The sequence below is a fragment of the Lygodium microphyllum genome, chromosome 1, assembly GCF_053477565.2.
Source record: "Lygodium microphyllum isolate KBCC chromosome 1, Lygodium_microphyllum_v1.1.10, whole genome shotgun sequence".
Classification (NCBI taxonomy): Eukaryota; Viridiplantae; Streptophyta; class Polypodiopsida; order Schizaeales; family Lygodiaceae; genus Lygodium; species Lygodium microphyllum.
Window position 1 is genome coordinate 13,497,590 of NC_141135.1, and position 21,182 is coordinate 13,518,771.

General features: G+C 42.5%; 1 protein-coding gene across 4 annotated transcripts in view; it reads left to right on the top strand.

The window, feature by feature from the left end:
- LOC148040851 (uncharacterized) overlaps positions 1-21,182 on the top strand; it is a 149,899-nt gene that overhangs the window by 81,606 nt on the left and 47,111 nt on the right. For all 4 annotated transcript variants that reach the window (XM_087670380.1, XM_087670404.1, XM_087670343.1 and 1 more), the window contains one exon: positions 7,976-8,014. In XM_087670380.1, coding sequence (XP_087526506.1) covers positions 7,976-8,014 — 39 coding nt within the window. The remainder of the gene's footprint in view (positions 1-7,975; positions 8,015-21,182) is intronic.

Below are 21,182 nucleotides of genomic sequence, written 5' to 3' on the forward strand. Positions count from 1 at the left end.
TCAAACCCTCTTCCCATGGTAGAACACTCCAAGTAGCAATAGTCTCCTCGATAGGCATGATTGTCCATACATCAATTCAGCAGGTATATACCCTGTAGGTGCACACTGAGTGGTTCTATCAGCCCATAAAGCAAAGGGTAACATTCTTGGCCACTCTTTCATCCTGTCCTTGCATGACTTTGCTAATGCCATAATGATAGGCTGATGACCTCTTTCACTTTTGCCATTTGCTTTAGGATTGTGGGCTGAAGCTAAAGCTAACTTGATACCCAATCGTGAAAAGAAGTCACGAGCCTCATCTACATCCAATTCTCCTCTATTAGCAACCACTTTACCAACACAACCATATCTACAAAAGACTTCTTCCAATAAGAACCTGCAAACTGCTTGAGTAGCCTTTGTACTAAGAGCTCGACCTTCCACTTGATTTATCAAGTTTTCTCGTGTGAGCACAAGATATCTCATATTCCATAAACTTGTAGGCATAGTAACCAAATCAACTACCCATTTGTAATGCATAGACAATGGATAGGTCGGTTGCAACCCAAGTTGCAATCCATCTCTATGCTTTACCATGGAATACATCTGACAGACACTGCATGATTCCACATAATACTCCACATCTTTATACATGTTTTGCCACCAATACTTCTCTTTGATCTTGGCAAATGTGCCTCAAACTCCTCTATGTCCAACCCATAAGCCTTTATGAAACTCCTGCATCACCTGTTGTTGACAAGCCCTATCTCCCAATACACGTACTGGAGCTCCTCTCTTTTTCTTTGCATGCTTCCATAAATATCCGTCTTTTAAGAAAAACCCATAAGCTTTTCTTTTAATCCTTTTGAATTCAGCTTCAGACCACTCAACCTTCTTTGCCACGAGGCTAAGATATTGGCCTATTTTTAGCCAATCATCCTCATACAACTCTTTCAAAAATTGTGTTCTCACAGAAGTATAACATTGATGATGCTTTCTCTCTAGTGCGCATCTCTTTTCCATGGCGGTAAGTTCTTTTCTTACTATTGAAATCCCTATTACAACAGTTGTACTTGTAGTAACAGTAGCTGCATACTCATTCCCTGCTGTCATAAAGTCATTTTCAGCACCTATCACATCGTCTTCTTCATCTTCCATCAGCTCCTCTTCATCTTCAAATCTTGCTCATGAAAGCATGTCAGCCACAGGGTTTCCTCTACCTGCAATATGCTGAAAATCAGGGTTAAGTGACTTTATATATGCAATCCACTGTAACATGGCAATATCGGGAGTCCAGCAATTTACTATCATTCCACTATCGAGCTTGATTCAACATTCCTTATGGTGACCTTATTAAATGCCAAGACTACATGTTATCCATTCCTGCAATCGAGATACAAACATAGTTTTCTCCTTTCTTGGAGGCATAATTATCTTTCTAGAGGCACTGCCATAGCCTCCACTTACAGCAGTGCTGTCTAGAAACCCTTGAACTCTCGTGTATTAGGTAGCATAGGATTATCCCGTTGCCTTTCTCGATTGCAGGGATAATTCACACGAACAGTGAGAAACTGTACCGCCTTTGTATTGTCTTTACTCCGAACTTGAGCATATGAAGAACCATCATCCAAGGCTTTTGTTTCCAACCTTGATTCCGAAATATAGGGCTGCTCCAAAATCACCGAATAACTGCATGAATCTTGCACAAAAAAATAATATTCATCCCTAACATCTCCAATAGTCACGGATACATTCGGACAAGTTGCATAAAGATCCCCTGATGAATTATTTGCTGCCCGTATGTGCCATCCCGGATCTACATCAATCGGCCATCCTCCATTTTCATACAAACTGCGTGTCATAACATTGATTTTGGAACCATGATCCAAGAGAGTTATGCAAGGCGTCTCTCTTTCTCTCACTTTAACAATTGTCTCTGTTGTAGTACGAGCCCAATGCGTTCGTGAATAATGACTGCTTGGAATAAAATGAGCATCTTCTTCTTCATGTTCTTGTTGACGGACATCCCCATTATACATAGCCTTTCCTCTATGCTTAGTGCTGCCCATAATACCCATTTTTAGCCACAAGCTTGTTATCTATACTCCCATTTAGCCCATTTTCAATATCAGCCTGTTCCAAAACAGCATTATATGTATCATTATATTCCCTCTGAAGATATTTCTCTATGTCTTTGTCAACCTGCATCAGTGCTTGCAAAACTTCACCATCAAACAGTCTTTTTCATTTCAGCATGTCAATATTGCATCATGAAATTCACGCTTTGTGATTTCAAGAACTTCGCTAAGTGTGAATTCCACTCTACTGCCAAGTATGCGATATTCCAAGACGTTTTTAAGGTTTGTAGCAGTCTCAAGATCTGATTGTAACCTGTAACCGGGTTGCTTGCCCCTTTTCTTTCCTTCTTGTTTCTTCTCTTGAAATGTATTCTCCATAACATGCTCAGATATGGCTTTTTCAGCCTCTTTCTGCTACTCCATTTTACTTCGTGTTATGCGTTTAGATAGACCTGAAGAGGAAGGACCAGTAATGTCCTCATCTCTTCTTCTCTTTTCTTCCACAAGAGCTTCTTGATTATGAACCTCAGCCAAATAAGCATAGGCTGAAAATGAATCCACTAGTGCACTCCATCCTATTCTCTCTCGTATACTCTGACTTGTATCAGCCAATTTAGACTTTGTTGTTTTGCTCTTTTTTATGCAATCTAATGCTTGTATCCAAACACGAGATTTTACTTCAGCCATGCCTCCTTTACGAGCTTCATCAGTCCTTTCAATTCTCAACCCATATGTGACTGTATCTGTGGCAACAAATGATGTCCTTGCTGCCATCTCTTCTAACCTCTTCTGCATGCCGCCATCTTCAAAATTTGGCTTTATTGGAAGATCATTTTCTATTGCATGTATTTTACCATCTTTCCAAAAGACTAACCTTTTTGCTTCTGCTTCATGGTAGGCGGTACAATCTTGCTTTTCATGTTGTAAATTGTCACACCAAATGCATCTTCTCTTGTATCTTTCTCTATACGGCCTTTGGGCTGTCGCTCAAGCCTTCTCTTCTATCTTAGCATCCAACTTTTCGACCTTTGCATAGATTTCTGTCAAATTCAACCTTAAATCATGCATGCCTTTGATTAATTCATCCACAACATCACTTTTAAGAGCCGGACCAACAGGTATAGCTAGTTGTTCTGCCATAACTACTGTTGCCTTAGCTGCAATTTCAGCCCCCTTCTGAGCACTGACAGGTGTGGTGCCTGTATCCCATCTTGATTTCATCCGCTCTCTCTTTACCAACATATGAACTACCTCAGTTACATTAGCCTAATATGATTTCAGCCTTGTTTTAGAAGAGGCATCTTCTAAACGGTTAGTTAGTTTCTCCTGCAAGACAGGATTTGCAGCCTTAAAAAACAAATCAATTTTCTGACTCTCCAATGATTACTGCCCATCGGTATCCAATTGCACATATCGACTTTCAAATTTACGGAGCAAAGCTATAGTAGCCAACCCTTTGTTGGGCTTTTCAATCCAATCTAAATGTCTTTTTAGTTACCAATCTTGCATCTTCCAAGAAAAAGATCTATAAGCTTGTCGAGAGACGGGATGGCTACCATTTTAATACGATGGTGTAAGATTCCATGGGACAGCAGAAGTCCATCAAGTAACTCGGACGATCCAAATACTCATTGATATTTGAATTTATATTGAGGTTATTATTAAAAGAAATCAAATTACATTGATTATTAGACAATCAAACTTTTTTCAACGAAACAAATATAATAGTAATACTTGGATTGAAAAAACATCGAGTAAACTCCATTGTTGAGATTATATTCAAATTATTCCTCTGATCTCGAAGGGTAAACATCCCTCGATCACATGGAAATGACCATCAAGCTAAAAAGAAAGTATAGGATTTTTGTAATCAATATACAAGGAGGAATATTTTTCAAAAAATCACAGCATGCCAAGAATGACATTAACATGGTCAAGGCTCATATGTCGGAAATCCATGATTTAATGGTATTGCTGGACCGAAAGATCCAAGTCTAGGACTATTCAATCCTAGTGATCCACCGTAGGGCCCTCCGCATGTTGGACATGATAAGCTCTGTCAGTGGGTACTGTGTGGAGTAGTGATCTCTGCATCAAGCGAGAAGAAATAAAATTATGAGTAGAACCATTATCAAATAAAGTTGTAACGTCTTGGCCATTTATTAACGAAACTACTATTGCTATTGCTAGCATTAATGAAATGTTCTTCCAATAAAATTTCAGAAGGAAAACGTGGAGCTTAAAGAGTATTTACCAAAGTCTTCTTTTTTTTGTTCACAGGACTCTCGCAATTACCATGAAAATGACTTATCTGATGGTAGGTGAAACAACGGCCCTTTGAGCGATCCTTGCTTCAAGTGACCTTATGCTTGCCGTCTTTTTTCTTGTGTAACTCTGAAGTTGGTTGACGAGTTGCTGTCAGGGTAGGTGACTTCTTCGATTTAAAGATTGAGGTAGCTAGATGGGAATCCCTAGTTGGTTGGCTGCCCCTACTTGTAGCCAAAGTATTGTCAAAATTCTTTGCATACCTATAGATATCCTTGAACGAGTGAAGAGATTGGCAAGCACCTCATTTTGGTAGTCTTATGGCAATCCAAAAAGGTATTGCATGTAGAACAGTGCTTGAGGATCATCCAAGGGCTTAGTCTTATGCAATAAATCTTTAAATTCATGCGAGTATGTATCCAAGCTTTTCTTTCTCATATCAAGCTTAAATAATTTTCCAAAATTTTCAATCCGATCATTGCTCATGAAATGTTTCCGAAAAACAGATTGAAAATCAGCCCAAGTTGCTAGCTTAGGGTGTAAGTCTGCCCACCAAGCATACGTCTTCCCTTGTAACATAATTTCTATTTGGTCGATTCGTTGAGTGTCATCAAACTGATACAAATCGAAATTTGCTGTCCATTTGGCCAAAGATGAGTCGATATTCATCTCATCACATTCTTTCTTCTCCGCTTTAAAGGGATTAAGTGGGAATTGAAGAGGCAATGTTTTCATGGTTGCAGACACAAACGGAAAATGAGGAGTGCAGAGCTTGTCTAATTGGTGTTGCATTTCCTTCACTTGAGCTTGGAGAATCACCACAATGGATGAATCTCTGTTGGACTTAAAAGAAGAAGCTTTGGGATGTTGCTCATGTGTGTGTTTGGGTTTGGAGAAGCTGGGTGGGCATCCTCCATGTGCTGAGATTTTGCAGGAATGGGCGCATCAAAGGATATACACCATGAGAGGACATGGTATTAAGCAAAGGAGTTGTTCTGAGAGAAATTAAGAGAAGATTTGTTTTGGATTTCAAGGAGTGCAAGAGAGACACATAGAAGCAGCATAAACATTCTGCATTTAATGCAGAATTGGAACCCTTTTTTTTTTCTTTTGTAGTGCGTGGAAAAAGATGGCCAAGTAGAGGTGGGGCAGGCGGATAGGTAAAGAGAATAGAGGGTGCCTTAAGAAATTTGTTTTAAAGGAAGACTTTAGCCTTCTCAATAAAGCATAGGCCAACATGTAATCCTCATTGATTATTAGGACACATGTGAAGCATTAATGTCCCCTCCTTGTCAACTACAAGAATAAGATGGTTCTCGTCACGCTTGCCACGTCAAATGCCTGCCATGTCACATGCTAGTAGGTAGTCGTCACCACCACGGCAATTAGTGAGTCGTCGTTTACCTCCCACACTCGCCACATCACTCACACCTACAGGTAGCCGCCATTAGAATTTGTTGGGTTCTTTCTGCGCCATTCTGTCACCCACTCTCTCTCTCTTTCTCTCCGTCTACAATTGCTTGCAAATGACAATCCAAACAAAGATAAGCCAGAAGAGTATTTTCTCTCTTTATGTCTACAATGTTTACAAGTCGGACAAGATAGGATCAGAGAATTTATACTCTCTCACCCCATTTGCAGTGCTTTCTCTCCCAGTTTCTCTTCCATCATGGTGTTTCTCTCTCCTCAACACCCATGAATGATAGTAAACATTAACATCAATAAAAATGAAAGCTAACATTCACACGAATGAAAATGTTAACATTAAAATTAATGGTAGCATTAACATCAACATTACATGTTAAGAGTCAAGACATCAATAACAATTAATGCCACACCAACATTAAATGGATGCTAACATTAGCATTAAATGTCAAGGTTACTGTCAATGAAAATTGTTTGATGCTAATTTGGCTACAAGATTTTTAGTTTTCAACGATGGTCTACCATAGCTTTGGAGTGGTAGCTTCTTAGACTCCAACCATTGGAGCAATTGAAAAACTCGTGCGTGCTAGCATTACTCCAATACACAACTTGAACACGGGTACAAAACATACCTTGCTTTTGTACCCACCACCCGCAACATGTGCCCCCTGTGCATACCTCTCCTGCTAGCAGCGTCCCATACCACCCTTAGCGAGATAAAGGCGTACTTGCTAGGCATGAACCATCATGGTTCCGTGAGCAAAAGTGGTTTTTGCATTTCATCGAATCTTGACCCCAATTGCAAGTTGAAGCTTTGATACAATGAAACGTCCCCCTAGGATCTAACTTGCACACGAGACATGACACAAGACAAACTCACCATAAAAGGGATTGGACGTTAGACTTACGTCCTAGTCATAGAGCCAAATGGGCTCACCCTTGAGCCTGGGAGCTAGCAGCACTTTGAGCCAGGACCACATTCGAAGGGTTGGCATCCCATACCACTAGTCCACACCATCCCGGTGTATGGATGTGTTGGCCAACGGGCCAAGAGTCCAAGAGTGGTGATCACACAATGAATGTGCACAATAGGGCTTTGAGTCCTATTTATAGGACTCGGCTGCCCTGACCCCATGGTGCCCTTAGTGCATTCGCACTAAGTCACCTCATGATCATTGTGACTGGTGCTACTAGTGCCCATTTGGATGTCCAGGGACAGCAACCAGGTTGAGTTTAAACTACATGGGAGCTAGTTTAGATCATTAGAGTCATTTTCCCAGTTTTATTACTAACAATATTGCCGAGGACAGCAATCAAACATAAGGGGAAAACTTTTATATCCCTCACATCAGGATGGGCTCTTGCACTTTGTTTGGCTAGCTAGGGTCCAGTCTTGGGTTTGAACACACCCCAGCTTTAGGTTGTTAAGTGGTCTTGCAATGTGAATGTGCCCCAAAGGCTAGGGTAGTAACTAGTTAAGGAGTCCTATCAATAGGATCTTGGGCTCAATTTTAAGACACCTTGTAGGATCTGTAACCTTGGGCTAGCATAGCTGTAGGCTCCCAGGAAGGAGAGCTTGTCACAGGCTCTATGGCAGGAGGTGAATTGGATATCAGTCCTTATGTTTGTTTTTTGTGCTTTAAAGGCATGCATACTTTATTGCTTGATTGAAATCTTCAACATTGGCTGAAGGAATCCTACTAGTCACTGCATGGGGGAGTTAGTACAGTGATCCTCATTTGGTAGTAATACATGACTCCCTCAATAATCACATGAACAAAGATCCTATCCTCCTAATCAGGTGGTCAAGTGTGTTAAATATTTGAAAGATAGGGAAAACTGTGCTCATCCAATCTAGGGAAGAACACGTGATGAATGTGCCTTTTATCAGCAATAGATTGAGCCCGTGCATGCAAGGTTGTGACATCACTGATCTCAAGGTTCCAGTTCGTATGCATATGGCCGTTTAAAGCCTTCCAATTAATTTTGGTTGGAGTAGGTAGAGCATTTGGATCTGAAACTTTAGGGTCTAGCGGCAGCTATCATGTACAACCATCATCAGTTAAGTAGAACCGTTCCCAGATAGTTAAAATCCTTTTTATTGCTGTCAAATATGATATACAATTATTGCATGAATTTATTTATTATTTTCAGCATGTGAAAGCTTCACAAAACTATTTTGAATTGCTACAGCTGATTTTTTAACCCTCCACTTCTTTTTTCTGTAGGGTTCCATTGTTGAGCAAGTGAACGTATTGAACCCAACTGTAAGTAATGTGTCATTTCCATATTTATTTAATAAGAATGCACACTTAAAGCAAAAAATTGCCATATTTTGCCTTGTGTTAGTTTGTAAGTGTTTAGGTATTTGGTGAGTATAGTTTCTAACTGCAACTTTGAAAAGGTTTACATGGTTTCGAACTATTAGACTATTGGGTGTTTAGGAAAGTGATGTTGTTTCTATCACATTGAGGGCATTCTGAGAATAGTTCATCCCTTTACACAAAACATACACTTTTTCCAGGCATTTCCATAGCTACTTTATTAGTTTCTTCAAGGCACATGCAAGAGTTATTGCAAGCATAAGAAATCTGGGTTAATGTTGTCAGCAATTGGTACTGTTGTGTTATAGAGGAGGGTCTGGGTCCTTTCAAGAGAGCCTGTTGTGTCGGGGACCTTTCAAGGTATACTTGCATTGTTCACCCATAGTTTGATCTGGAGTGGGACTCACTGGCAAAAGTTACGGATTCCTAGTCTCTATGCGATTCTCAATCTTTCTGAATTATTATCTAACCACTGCTCCAAGTCCTTGGTTGCACACATGGACGTACCTTGGAGTCTTAGACAATGACGACAATGGCATAGTGCCCAGACTATTTTGTCCTTTGATTTATTATTGTTATCCTATGCATTGCTTATATTGTATTGACCTTGGCCCCCTCTTTGATTAAGGTGTTTATAGAATTTCCTTCTCTTTGGGTTAAAAAGAGTGCTCCAAAACTGGTCAAAACTCTTTGCAACAATGAGAGGCTCCTTGCTAGAGCTTTATTAAGGGAGAGCAATACCCAACCATAGGAGGAGCTCTTAGGAGAAGCAACTCCAAATAGACCAATCCTAGAGCTGCTGCCATCTCAGATTGGATATCCCCAGCAGCTGCCCATCTTTGGTGGCCTGGTGCCCACTCGTGTCCTGGATCTGTGGGCCCATATCTTATCCTACAGCTGCATTTTCTGTTGCAGGTCTCTTTGTGTGCTGTCTCTTGTTTATAGAAGCCTTTCGTGACATCATCATGCTTGTGCCTTCTTCTTACATCAGCCACCTTTTGCATTTTGCATGCTGGGCCATTCTACATGTTGAACTAAAAATTCATTACATTCTGACTAACTCTTTAAAACAGCCCAAAAATATGTAATTACCAAAAGTGTCATTAGACAGGGAGCAGTTCTAGAGAGTTTTTGTGTCTCACATGCAAAACCCTAATTTGGGAGGATCCTTTTGCATCTATAATTAGACAGGCTGCCCACCATTCAGTCCCATCCTTGTCTTGCAGGTTTCAGCTATCAACTCTCTTCCACTAACTGTCCAGCCCCTAATGACTACTACTTTGTGGTCTATAGTTGTTGCCCAGTCTCCCAATGTTATCGGTGATCAGCTTCCATCATCTACACCAAGGTCGTTCTTGTGTTTTCAGCATTTTTCTTCATCAGCCTCTACTCCGACTGGTGGTTGTTGCACTCGGGATTGGTTGTTTACTGGAGATACATATTGACACCTCCCTCAATCTACTCCCACAAGAGCCAGTGGTGGGGACTGCTCTGCTTTTTAGCATTTTACATTCTTTCCTTCATTTACAGCATTGATTCATTCACTTTAGAGCTCTCTTCCTTCTCTGTTTGTGTTTGTGTTTGTGTTTTTGCGTTTTACGTTTTGCGTTTAGGGTTTGAGTTTTGCACTTCACTGTCTTAGTCTTTTTGTTTTAGTCGTGGTCATACTTTCTGTGTTTCCGCAATGCAAACCCTAGCATGTCTTCACATGGTACTACAGCCAGTGCTCTTGTAAAGAGTATCCTACGGATATTGCATAGGCTTGGTCTTCAGTGAGGCACACAAACATAATTGATTCATAATGTCTAAGATGCCTCCCTCTTGGGTTCCTATGATATCTTATTAGACTTCTCTATCATTGGAGGCCATAAGGAGGCATTATGGACTCGGCAAGGAAGATGGCACCTCACATTTACCTTCACCTTCTTTTTCTTTTCATGTTCTAGATTTCCATCACTTGATAGTCTATCGAGTTTGAAGAGTACTTGCGTATCATGTATAGGCGATTTTATACCTCTCTTACCAGCTTTGGTACTATATCTAGATTGGTTGGTGAGACTGATCACCTCTTTGATCATGGAGGATGTGGGACATTTGGAATGATTGTAGCAACCCATCTTCTTCATCTTAGTCAAGCCTAGTGTCAGGTTCATACAACCCCTTTGAGTCGTCTGAATCAAAGCACTCTTCTGTTTCTCCTTGTGGTGTGCAGAATCTAGATGATTTTCAATATGTAAACTTCAATAGAGAAGGCTCTCAAAGCAGACATCCTTCATCAGGTATATGTAGATCTTGTGATTCATTTGAGCATGTAATCCAATTTTCTCAAATCCCTCCTATCCCACCCTTTTTTGATCCACACCTCGATTTCCTCCCTTCTTTGTTCCAAAACCTTTGATTGCACTCCATTTCCGTATCCAACACACTAGGATTTGATCCTCCATCTTTGCTTGTGGCACTTTTTTTTTTCACATCATATTCTACCTGCCCTCACTTCACTACTGCTTTACACCATGGTATATCGCTAGAGAGAATGCCACTTTAACATTGTACCTCCCACATTCGCACAAGTGAGCACTTTTTTTCACCTTGGGATGGTTGTGATGGGCATTCTCTCACTACCCCCGGTGATTCATCTCCCCATTTATCGACCACTCAGATGCATGGATTTCCATCCTCTGCTTATGGTGTATCGACACACACCTCATGGGTCACTCCCACGCAAGGATTTCCATCTTTTGTCCCATGTGCCTTTATCTCTTCTCCATGGGCTACTCATGTGGTCACCATGCCCATGCTTATGCACACTTCCCGTATGCATGGTGGGCTCTCTAGGATTAAATCCCAAGTGTACCCCACTCTGTGAAGAAATGCCCTAACACAAACACAAATAACACCGCATGACAAAGCACAGACTGATAGAAGAACACAGTTGGGTTTAGGGTAACTCAGAGACAATGAACACAGAGAATGAGTGAAATGATTTTACTATTGAATATACAATGCTCCTACAACAAACACACTATGTAGTGAATGAATATTGTACCTCGAACTCTTGTATCTCAAGGATCAGGGCAGGGGTAATGAGCTAGAGAGTGTGTCGTACTCCGAACGGATCTTGAATCGTAGCAGGGCAGCCTCTGGATGTCGAACACTAGCAAATGCAGCCAAGGAAGGTTAAATTTGATGCAGACGGTAGTGCAGGAGAGAGAAAGACTAAAAACACACGTGAGGAGAGAGAGAGACTAAAAATGTAGTTGAGGAGAGAGAAAGACAAAATGTTGGCTGTAGGAGAGAGAAAACAACAAATGCAGTCTGCAGGAGAGAGAAATATTAAAAATGCTAGCTGCAGAAGAGAGAAATAAGAAACGTAGATTGTAGGAGAGAGAGAGAATAAAAACGCTCAAAAAATTAGCAATAGTAGGCAGCATGCTGAAATCAGCTCCGAAGAATATATGGTAGGTTGAAAACAGGCGTTGGACTGTTGTAGATGGCAATGGCCAGCTTGAATTGTGATGTCCTTTGCGTCCGAGGTGTGGGCATCAAGTTGAAATACCCGAAATCTACAAAAACGAGATTAAGGCTGAATGAAGGGCATTTATAGAAAGTTTGGGCTCTCCCAAGTGGGTTTGTGCTTATGAGATACAGACACTCTCTAGGAACACATTTGTTTTTAAATAAACAAGGTTTCTTCCTTAATTAGAAATGTTTTGGGGCCGTTTAAGTGAAGCTAATGCATTTTTAGCTCAGTACCCCCTCTCAGGTTCAACAACGGTGTCACGAAAAGTAGGCCAGCCAAGCCCTTAGAAAAAAAAAAAAAACTTTTATCCCGTGATTACACATCAAAGGAGCTAGAGCATCGGACAAAGGTTGCACGTCGGCTGCCCAGTGGTCTACTAAGACTACAGAGGCGATGGTTATCTTACTAGGGGGGCCCAAGTGATCATCCTAGAGAGGCCATGGCATTGGACATAGTAAGTATAAAGGCAATGGAGTGTACTCTATGCTAGTTTTCACTTGCGGATAGCCAGTCCTAAGTGGAGATTCTACCCTTCCTGCATGGTCAGTAGATTGGTGCATTGTATCTAAAGGGTGAAATTTAGACTTACCTTCTATTTGCTGTTGGGCTCTATGGATCAAAATGAGATTGTACTCAGTTGGAGTGATCTCGTAAGGTTGTGGAACTCCATGGTAGTCCAATGATTGTCCGATGATGTCAAGAGCTTGTGAAGCAAGCTGTGAGGCCCACTTTGACTCATTTCTTGATGGATTTAGCTTGGATGTGAGAAGTGGTGCGGAAGTAGTGTTTAAAGTTATCTACCCTTCTGGTGTTCCTGCTTCTTGTGTAGAGCTTTCAGATCAAGACCTAGGTTTCTCTCAGAGAACTCGGCTCTGATACCATATGAAGAAATACCCTAACACAGAAACAGATAACACCATACGACAAAGCATGGTCGGATAGAAGAACACCGTTAGGGTTAGGGTAACTCAGAGACAATGAATATAGAGAATAAATGAAATGATATGACTATTGAATATAAAATGCACATGTAGCAAACACACTATGTAGTGAATGAATACTATACCTTGAACTCTTGTATCTCAAGGATCAAGGCAGGGGTAATGAGCTAGAGAGAGTGTTGTACTCCGAATGGATTCCAAATCATAACAAGGTAGCCTTCGGATGTCGAACATCAGCAAACACAGCCAAGGAAGGCTAACTCTCATGCAGACCGCAGTGCAGGAGAGAGAAAGACTAAAAACGCAAGTGAGGAGAGAGAGAACCATCCCTTTCCATTCTCCTGATGGGATATAGTTACTTAATTGGTCACAATCCATCTCTTCTCATTAAAAAAAAAAAGACAATGTGGTTCCACCCACCTTTGCAAGACTTGGTAGGCCATTGGGCAGCCAATGAGCATCCTTTGTTTGATGCCATGTCCTCTTTGGGGTGACCACTTGGGCTCCCTTGGTAAGATAACCATCGCCTTTGTAGTCTTGGTAGGCCATTGGGTAGCTAACGTGCACCCTTTGTTTGATGTCCTGTTTGCTTTGGGGTGGGATGCCTTGGGGTAAAAATGGACTTGAGCATTTCTTATAGTTCCTTTTCTCATTCTAGTTTTGGACCTAAGAGGGGATGTTGAACTAAAAATTCATTACATTTTGATTAGCTCTTTAAGAAAACCCCAAAACATGTAAATGACCAAAAGTGTCATTTAAGAGGAGTGGTTCTAGAGAGTTTTTATATCCCATATGCAAAATCCCAATTTGGCAGGATCCTTCTGCATCTATAAATAGATAGGTTACCCACCATTTGGCCCCATGCTTGTCTTGTAGGTTTTCAGCCATCAACCCTCTTCCACTAGCAATCGAGCCCCCAACAACTACTGCTACATGGTCCACAACTATGGCCCAACCTTCTATTGTTGCCGATGATCAGCTTTCATCATCTATATCAGGATGTTTTTGTGTTTTGAGCACTTTTCTTCATCACCCTTTGCTTCGTCTAGTGGTTGCTGCACTCGGGATTCATCTTCGGTGGATGATACATATCGATACCTCAGCTCGCTCCCACGATAGCCATTGGCTGTTGGACAACTCTCCTCTTGAGCATCTTGTACATTCTTTCCTTCATTTACAACATTGATTCATTCACTTTAGAGTTTCCTTTCTTCTTTGTTTGTGTTTGTGTTTTTGCGTTTTGTGTTTTGCGTTTAGGGTTTTGAGTTGTGCATGTCATTGTCTAAGTCTTTTTGTTTTAGTTGTAGCGGTACTTTCTATGTTTCCTCAGTGCAAGCCCTAGCATATCTTTACACTACATATGTTGCTTGGTTATTGCAGCCTTTCACGATCTCACAACAATGGGTTTTATCAAGTTGTCATTTGTGTTTTTACTATTTCTTTAATCCTGCAGGTTGACAACCATCCCCTCATGGTGTTACCGCTAGCCTCACAACAACAATAGGTTTTCTATCTTTCTAGACTATTGCCGTTATCTCCATTTGGTCGTCCATACAGGACAGTCTTTAGAGGTTCTCTCCTTTGCCTGCGTTATAGCCTTTGGATCCATGGCGTGACTGGATGTTTGCGCCATTAGTGTTATGGAAAATCTCTTCTATGATGTTAGCTGACCTGGTTCTTCTGGATATTGCCGCTCCTTGGCTGGCGATTGTTCGCTCTACTTCAGCTGTTCCTTTTGTGTGATTTATTAGTACTGTTCATGTAATAGGTTGTTCTGGTTGTTTTGAGAGCCAGCAGGCCTCATGAAAATATTTTTGCTGAGAGAGAGTTTAGGTTTGTTAGCTCTATGCTGACCTGATGGTTTGTTGTAAATATTTACTTCTTAATACAATTATCTTCACAAAAAGAGAGAGAGAGAGAGTCCACTTGAAAGGGCTTCTTTATTGGTAGCTAGACTTGATTGAGTTAATAGATATCTCCCTAGATAGGATCTACTTACTTGGCACATTGTAGTTTCTTTTGCCTCTCTTTAGTTACTCTGCTTCCTTTGTACCTTCACTCTGATATCTTAGATTTTATGCACGATGGCCTAGAGCCATCTTATATCTTGTAACCACGTAATCTTGTACTTTTTTTTGTAATTAATATAATTACCTTTTTAGAGAGAGAGAGAGAGAGAGAGAGAGAGAGAGAGAGAGAGAGAGAGAGAGAGAGCTACGCAGTTGGTGAAGCCATTGGTGGTCATGTTTCAGCAGGTTTGGGAAACAGGGGTCATGCCCTCCTCATGGAAAGAAGGCCTTATCAAACTAATTCCAAAGGTCCCTTCGCCGTCAAAGCTGCACCACTGGCGACCAATCTCTTTGATGGGCTCCATGTATAAAATCTACTCCAAAGTGCTGGCGAATCGGCTTCACAAGCACCTTCCAGCTATTGTGCATCCTCTCCAATATGGTTTCATTAAGGGCCGCAACATTCTGCATAATATCTTAAATGTGCAAATGGCTATTGACTATGCGCGGCACTCCGGTCAGGAAGTGGTATTGATTCAATTGGACTTGGAAAAGGCGTTTGATTATGTGGACTGGTCTTTCATTGCAGATCTCATGTCTGCTATGGGCTTTGGTACCCGGATGTCCCGATTGATCTACACCATTAGTGCTGTGGCTTCCTCCAGAGTTATGATCAATGGTGGGGTTACAGAGCCATTTCTCCTTGCACGCTCGGTCAGACAGGGTTGTCCTTTGAGCCCTCTCTTCTTTGCCCTGGCGACTCACCCGGTCCTTTCAATGTTATCCTCCATGGCAGCCTCTGCTCAGCTGGCCGGGCTGTCTCTTCCGTTGGGTCAGCACTTCGTTAGCCAATCTTTGGCTGATGACACCTTTATGATTTTGCAGGCGGACAGGGACAACATTCGAAGGGCATTAGATGTTTGGACACTCTTTGGTCAGGCCTCTGAGCGTCGCATCAATGCCTTTAAGTCAGCCATTCTCAGTTGTACGGAGCCTGATTTACAGTCATTAGGCTGGCAAGGCCAGGTGGTTTCTCGTGGCTTCATTGTCAGGCATCTTGGATACCCATTGGGGGTGGATGTACGGCCAAAAGACCTGCTGGAGTGGATTTCACAAAAACTGGCGGCGAAGTTTATGTATTGGAAGTCGCAAGCGTGGCCATTCCATGTCCGCCTCAAAGTGGCCCAGACAATCATGCTACCAATGCTAACGTATTTCCTGCCTTTGTTGCCATGGACGCCTACTACTTTGAAGGCTCTCACTCATCCCATCCGTTTCATGCTATGGAAGAAGGATTCACTGCAGGCAGGCATTTCGTGGATTTCATGGTCACATGCATGTACCCCTAAGCACATGGGTGGTGGAGCTATTTTGGATGCAGAAACTCATATGCTAGCTCTCCGTTGGTCCCTTTTTCGTGCCATGTGTGTGGATCATCACCCGTGGACCATCATAGCCCGTTATTTTCTTGAGGACAGCGGGCTCCGCCATGGTAACACACGGCTTCGGGCCTCCTGGTGGCATGTCCTTAATGCTGACTCTCGTTTTTCTAGTCCCTCTTCCGCTTTGTTACTGCACTTGGTCGGCTCTTGGAAAGTGGTGCTCCAAAAGGCCCGTTGGCACCCAGCAAGGGACCGCTTGCAGACTAACTCCTTTCAGCTGGAATTGTTGGCAGTATCGAGACTCCTTTCATGGGAAGATAAACATCAGCTCAGACCAAGATTTAACTGCATGGCCCGTTTAGGTGTGACGTCGGTTGCGGATGCTACCCTTGCCACTCGCAATGTCCTCGTATCGTTTCGGACTGCTAGGCGACTCTTCAAGATCCCGCGTGGATACCGTGATTTATGGCAAAAGCTTTCGTCGGAGCTTCAGGGTAGGCAACCCTTTCCTGCCCTGGCTGTGGATCGCCCTTGGCAGGACTGGGACCTTGCAGGCCGGCTGAGTCTGGAAAAGGCCTCTACTAATCAGGTGTATCATCTTCTCATTCAAGATCACCAATGGCTGGGTGCGAAAGCTAATACTGTTTAGGGATTGCGGAAATCGCTGTCATGGTGGCAGACAACACTGATGGAGGGCTGGCTGAATAAGACACCTTTCAAATGCAAGGTCTTTCTTTGGCGGGTGATGATTGGTGGTCTTCCTCTGGCCTCGGCCCTTGCCAAGCGTCGCATCTCGAATGGCAACTGTTTCTTCTGTACCACACCGGCGGAATCGGCCCGACATCGTTTTCTCTCTTGCCCGCTCGCCAAGAATATCTGGTCACTCTTGTCGCACATTTGGCGCGCGGTGGTGGGGTCCTCGCTAACTCCTTTCGACTGGGTTTTGTGCGCCCGAAGTACCCCACACCGCCACAGTTGCATGTGAAGATTTTATTTCACTTTTTCAGATACTGGGGATGCTGGCACATTTGGACCACGCGCAATGCTTTTCTCTTTGATTCGGCCTCTAATGTACTGCGACATATTGCCAGGCTTAAAGGGCTCTTGCATTGGCAGCTAGATCTCATCCGACACTCCGACTTGCTCCCTCGGGAGGATTTGCATCCGTGGCATATGGCAATTGCCTCTGGGTCGTTGCCATGATTGGTGTAACCTTTTTAGTGCATTACTATGGGGATTCCCCACACGTTGGCCTAGGGCCCTCGTGTCTCTTGTAATCAGACAAAAGAGAGAGAGAAAGAGAGAGAGAACCGCTTCACATGATGGCTTTGTGTCATCATGTATCTTGTAATCAAGTAATCTTGTATTTTTTTCGTAATTAATACAATTACCTTTTACGAAAAAAAAAAGAAAAAAGAGAGAGAGAGAGATTCTCGTATCGTTTCGGACTGCTAGGAGACTTTTCAAGATCCCGCGCGGATACCGTGATTTATGGGGAAAGCTTTCGTCGGAGCTTCAGGGTAGGCAACCCTTTCCTGCCCTGGCTGTGGATCGCCCTTGGCAGGACTGGGACCTTGCAGGCCGGTTGAGTCTGGAAAAGGCCTCTACTAATCAGGTGTATCATCTTCTCATTCAAGATCACCAATGGCTGGGTGAGAAAGCTAATACTGTTTGGGGGCTGCGGAAATCGCTGTCATGGTGGCAGACAACGCTGATGGAGGGCTGGCTGAATAAGGCACCTTTCAAATGCAAGGTCTTTCTTTGGCGGGTAATGATTGGTGGTCTTCCTCTTGCCTCGGCCCTTGCCAAGCGTCGCATCTCGAATGGCAATTGTTTCTTCTGTACCACAACGGCGGAATCGGCCCGACATCGTTTTCTTTCTTGCCCGCTCGCCAAGAATATCTGGTCACTCTTGTCGCACATTTGGCGCGCTGTGGTGGGGTCCTCACTAACTCCTTTCGACTGGGTTTTTGTGCGCCCGAAGTATCCCACACCGCCACAGCTGCATATGAAGATCTTATTTCACTTTTTCAGATACCGGGGATGCTGGCACATTTGGACCACGCGCAATGCTTTTCTCTTTGATTCGGCCTCTAATGTACCGCGACATATTGCCAGGCTTAAAGGGCTCTTGCATTGGCAGCTAGATCTCATCCGACACTCCGACTTGCTCCCTCGGGAGGATTTGCATCCTTGGCATATGGCAATTGCCTCTAGGTCGTTGCCATGATTGGTGTAACCTTTTTAGTGCATTACTACGGGGATTTCCCACACGTTGGCCTAGGGCCCTCGTGTCTCTTGTAATCACACAGAGAGAGAGAGAGAGAGAGAGAGAGAGAGAGAGAGAGAGAGAGAGAGAGAGAACCTCTTCACATGATGGCTTAGTGTCATCATGTATCTTGTAATCAAGTAATCTTGTATTTTTTTTGTAATTAATACAATTACCTTTTACGAAAAAAAGAGAGAGAGATATTAACGTCTATACATAAGGCCAATGTGGCCTATGAGACAAAATCCAGAGTACATCCATGTCTAATGTCATCTCATCAGTAAGGCAAAGATAACATTACAAATAAGTGGGTGGCCTATGAAACAATACTGAAAATAACGATATGATGGAACTAAATGGAAAATAAATAGTAAACAATACATTGCTCACGAGCACAAAATGATGTCTTAACTGAGATACAACGTGGAACTGCTTAGGAGCCACTCTTATCCTAAGACATCTCTCATGGGTCTATCTAGCATAGAGAAGTTGAAGCGGTGAGGTAGGGTCCCTTGATGGTGGGTTAGTATCCTCTGTACTTGTAGATGGTGCCTCCTGTAGGGGCGTGGTTTAGTTTGGCATGGGCGACAGGCTTTGCATCTCTCTGTGGGTATGTCTAGTATGGTCCCTCGTGGTGGGGCCACCGGTCGGTTTGATGGGGGCTCTGTGGTGGAGGGAGTAGTTGATGCTCTATAGAACTCCGTGAGTGTGCACTAGTGTGTGGTTCCATGTCTGTGCTCTTCAGTCTATGATCATACTTTTTAGCTCAGAGTTAAGTTTTAGTTAATGTACTTAGAAAGATTCATCATTTAGAGATTATTAAGATAGGGTTTCCCTCTTGCTCCCTTCCTTTCAGAGAGATCAGGGGTTTGGAGCAACTTTACAGCTTTTAGAGCAGCAATGGAGATCTGTAGGAGAGCTTTAGGCGCTCTTATTGATTGGCAGATACCATATGGCCTTTGGATTTATGACACTTAACAGCCAAATTCAAGGACTTTACTTGGGTTCCTCATCAAACTTTTGTGAGGTATCTTGGATGCCATGTGGGGACAAGACCAGTTTGGAGTATCACCTTTTGAGAATCAAGCAAAAGCTCCTCTATAGGAGCACAACAAGCCACTTGCTTGCATGGAGGGTGCTGGTAGGTCCTAGCAACCATGTGGTATATCACTTCCTGCTCAGCCTTCTCCAAGTTATGTATTAGCCATGTGAAGCACCCCATCAAGACCTTTATCTGGTCCAGAGTAGATGGGAACACAGCTAAGGTGAGGGTACCTTGGGACATCATCATTCAACCCAAATCCAAATGCAATTTGGAGTTTTTTTTTCTTGTGCAAAAAAGGCCGTGGCTAGCTGTTATACTCTCGGATCGAACGGGCAGCTCGATGCACAAGAAGTGGAGTAGAGGGTGAGACTGAGAGTAGACACACAAAGAAGCGTGCAAGATGAATCACAAGAGTACCTTGGTGGTTGGTTGACAAAGACTTCCTCATTCAAGTCACCATGTATTGTTATCTTCAATGCTCTAGAAATCTAATCACATAGCATCAAGCCAATGTGTATCCTCCAAAACATCCTGAAAACAAAAAGGCCCTTCACCACAAGCTGTGGCCAAAAGCACAATCTGTTAAGTTCCTTGATGCGTAACAAGAAGCTACTCTAGTACGTCCAGGAAGAGGGCCAGCATGTTTATTGTCCTATAAGGTATCCAATAGCCATCTAGGCACTATCTTTGCTTCCCGAATAGCATCCCTCTCTGCAGTCTTTGCATAATCATGATCTGCTGCCTCAATGGAGCGAAATTCAGGTTGAAAATCAGCATGGGCAGGTTGTTGAATTTGTTGCCATGGTGCATGAGATTGAGTGGATGCATGCTCAACAATCTCTGGCAATGATCTGAATAATGGCATAATTGAATCAAACACATCTTTGGGGCCAACAATTCGCAAATTTTTTGCATTCACACAAAGGCATTTCTGAATTTTCAGCAAAGACAAGATCTCTATTGACAAGCACTTTGCTTGTAACTAGTTGATACAACCAATAGCCTTTACACTCAAAATTGTACCGATAAAAACATTTAATCGCTTTGTCTTGCAACTTGGCATGGTAGTCTTTCATTCCCAAGTAGGTGAATGATTCAGCATATAGCAAGTTGTATGATTCGCATCCTACCAAAACTTGTCTAGGCAAAGATTTCCTTTGACATATACCTAGCCACCTCCATAAGAAATCTATTCTTGCACTTAACAAGACCATTCTATTGTAGTGTTTTAGGTGTAGTGCATCATGAATAAAGCCTAGAAGAAAGAAATACTGCAAATTCCTTTGACACTGTACTCCCTTCCTTTGTCAGTGCTGAAGAGTAACTAATTTGCAACCACTGGAGCTTTCAGCCATGGCAATAAAATGCTGAAAGCATGAGAATACCTCTAACTTGGCCTTCAAGCCAACCACCCAAGTGTGACATATGTTATCATCAATGAAGGAAACAAAGTAGATGCATCCACCAAGAGAGGGAGCATGTATAGGACCATATACATGACTATGCACAAGTTGTAATTTCCATGTAGCACCCACACTCCCATCCTTGGGAAAGTTTAATCTATGAGTATGCCATACTTAGCAACACGTAAGGCAAAAGCATCCACAACCATAGCATCCGAATGAGGCCGTCTATCACAAACATTAAGTCTATACAAGCCACAACATAAAGTACTAGTGATGGCAATCACATCATCTTCATGTGTGCCCTTAACCACACATCGTGGCCCAACTAAGTGAACTTCAAAACTAGTAGTAACAATAAATGATATTGATAGTAGGTTCTTTTGAATGCCATGTGCATATAAAACATCCTTTAAAGTGACAACATCTCCATTCACTACATTGATAAGGATTTTCCCAATGCCTTTGATTGTATAAGTAGCATTGTTGGCACATGTGACAATGTCTCTTGCTGTGTATCATCATCCAAGGAAATAAAAAGA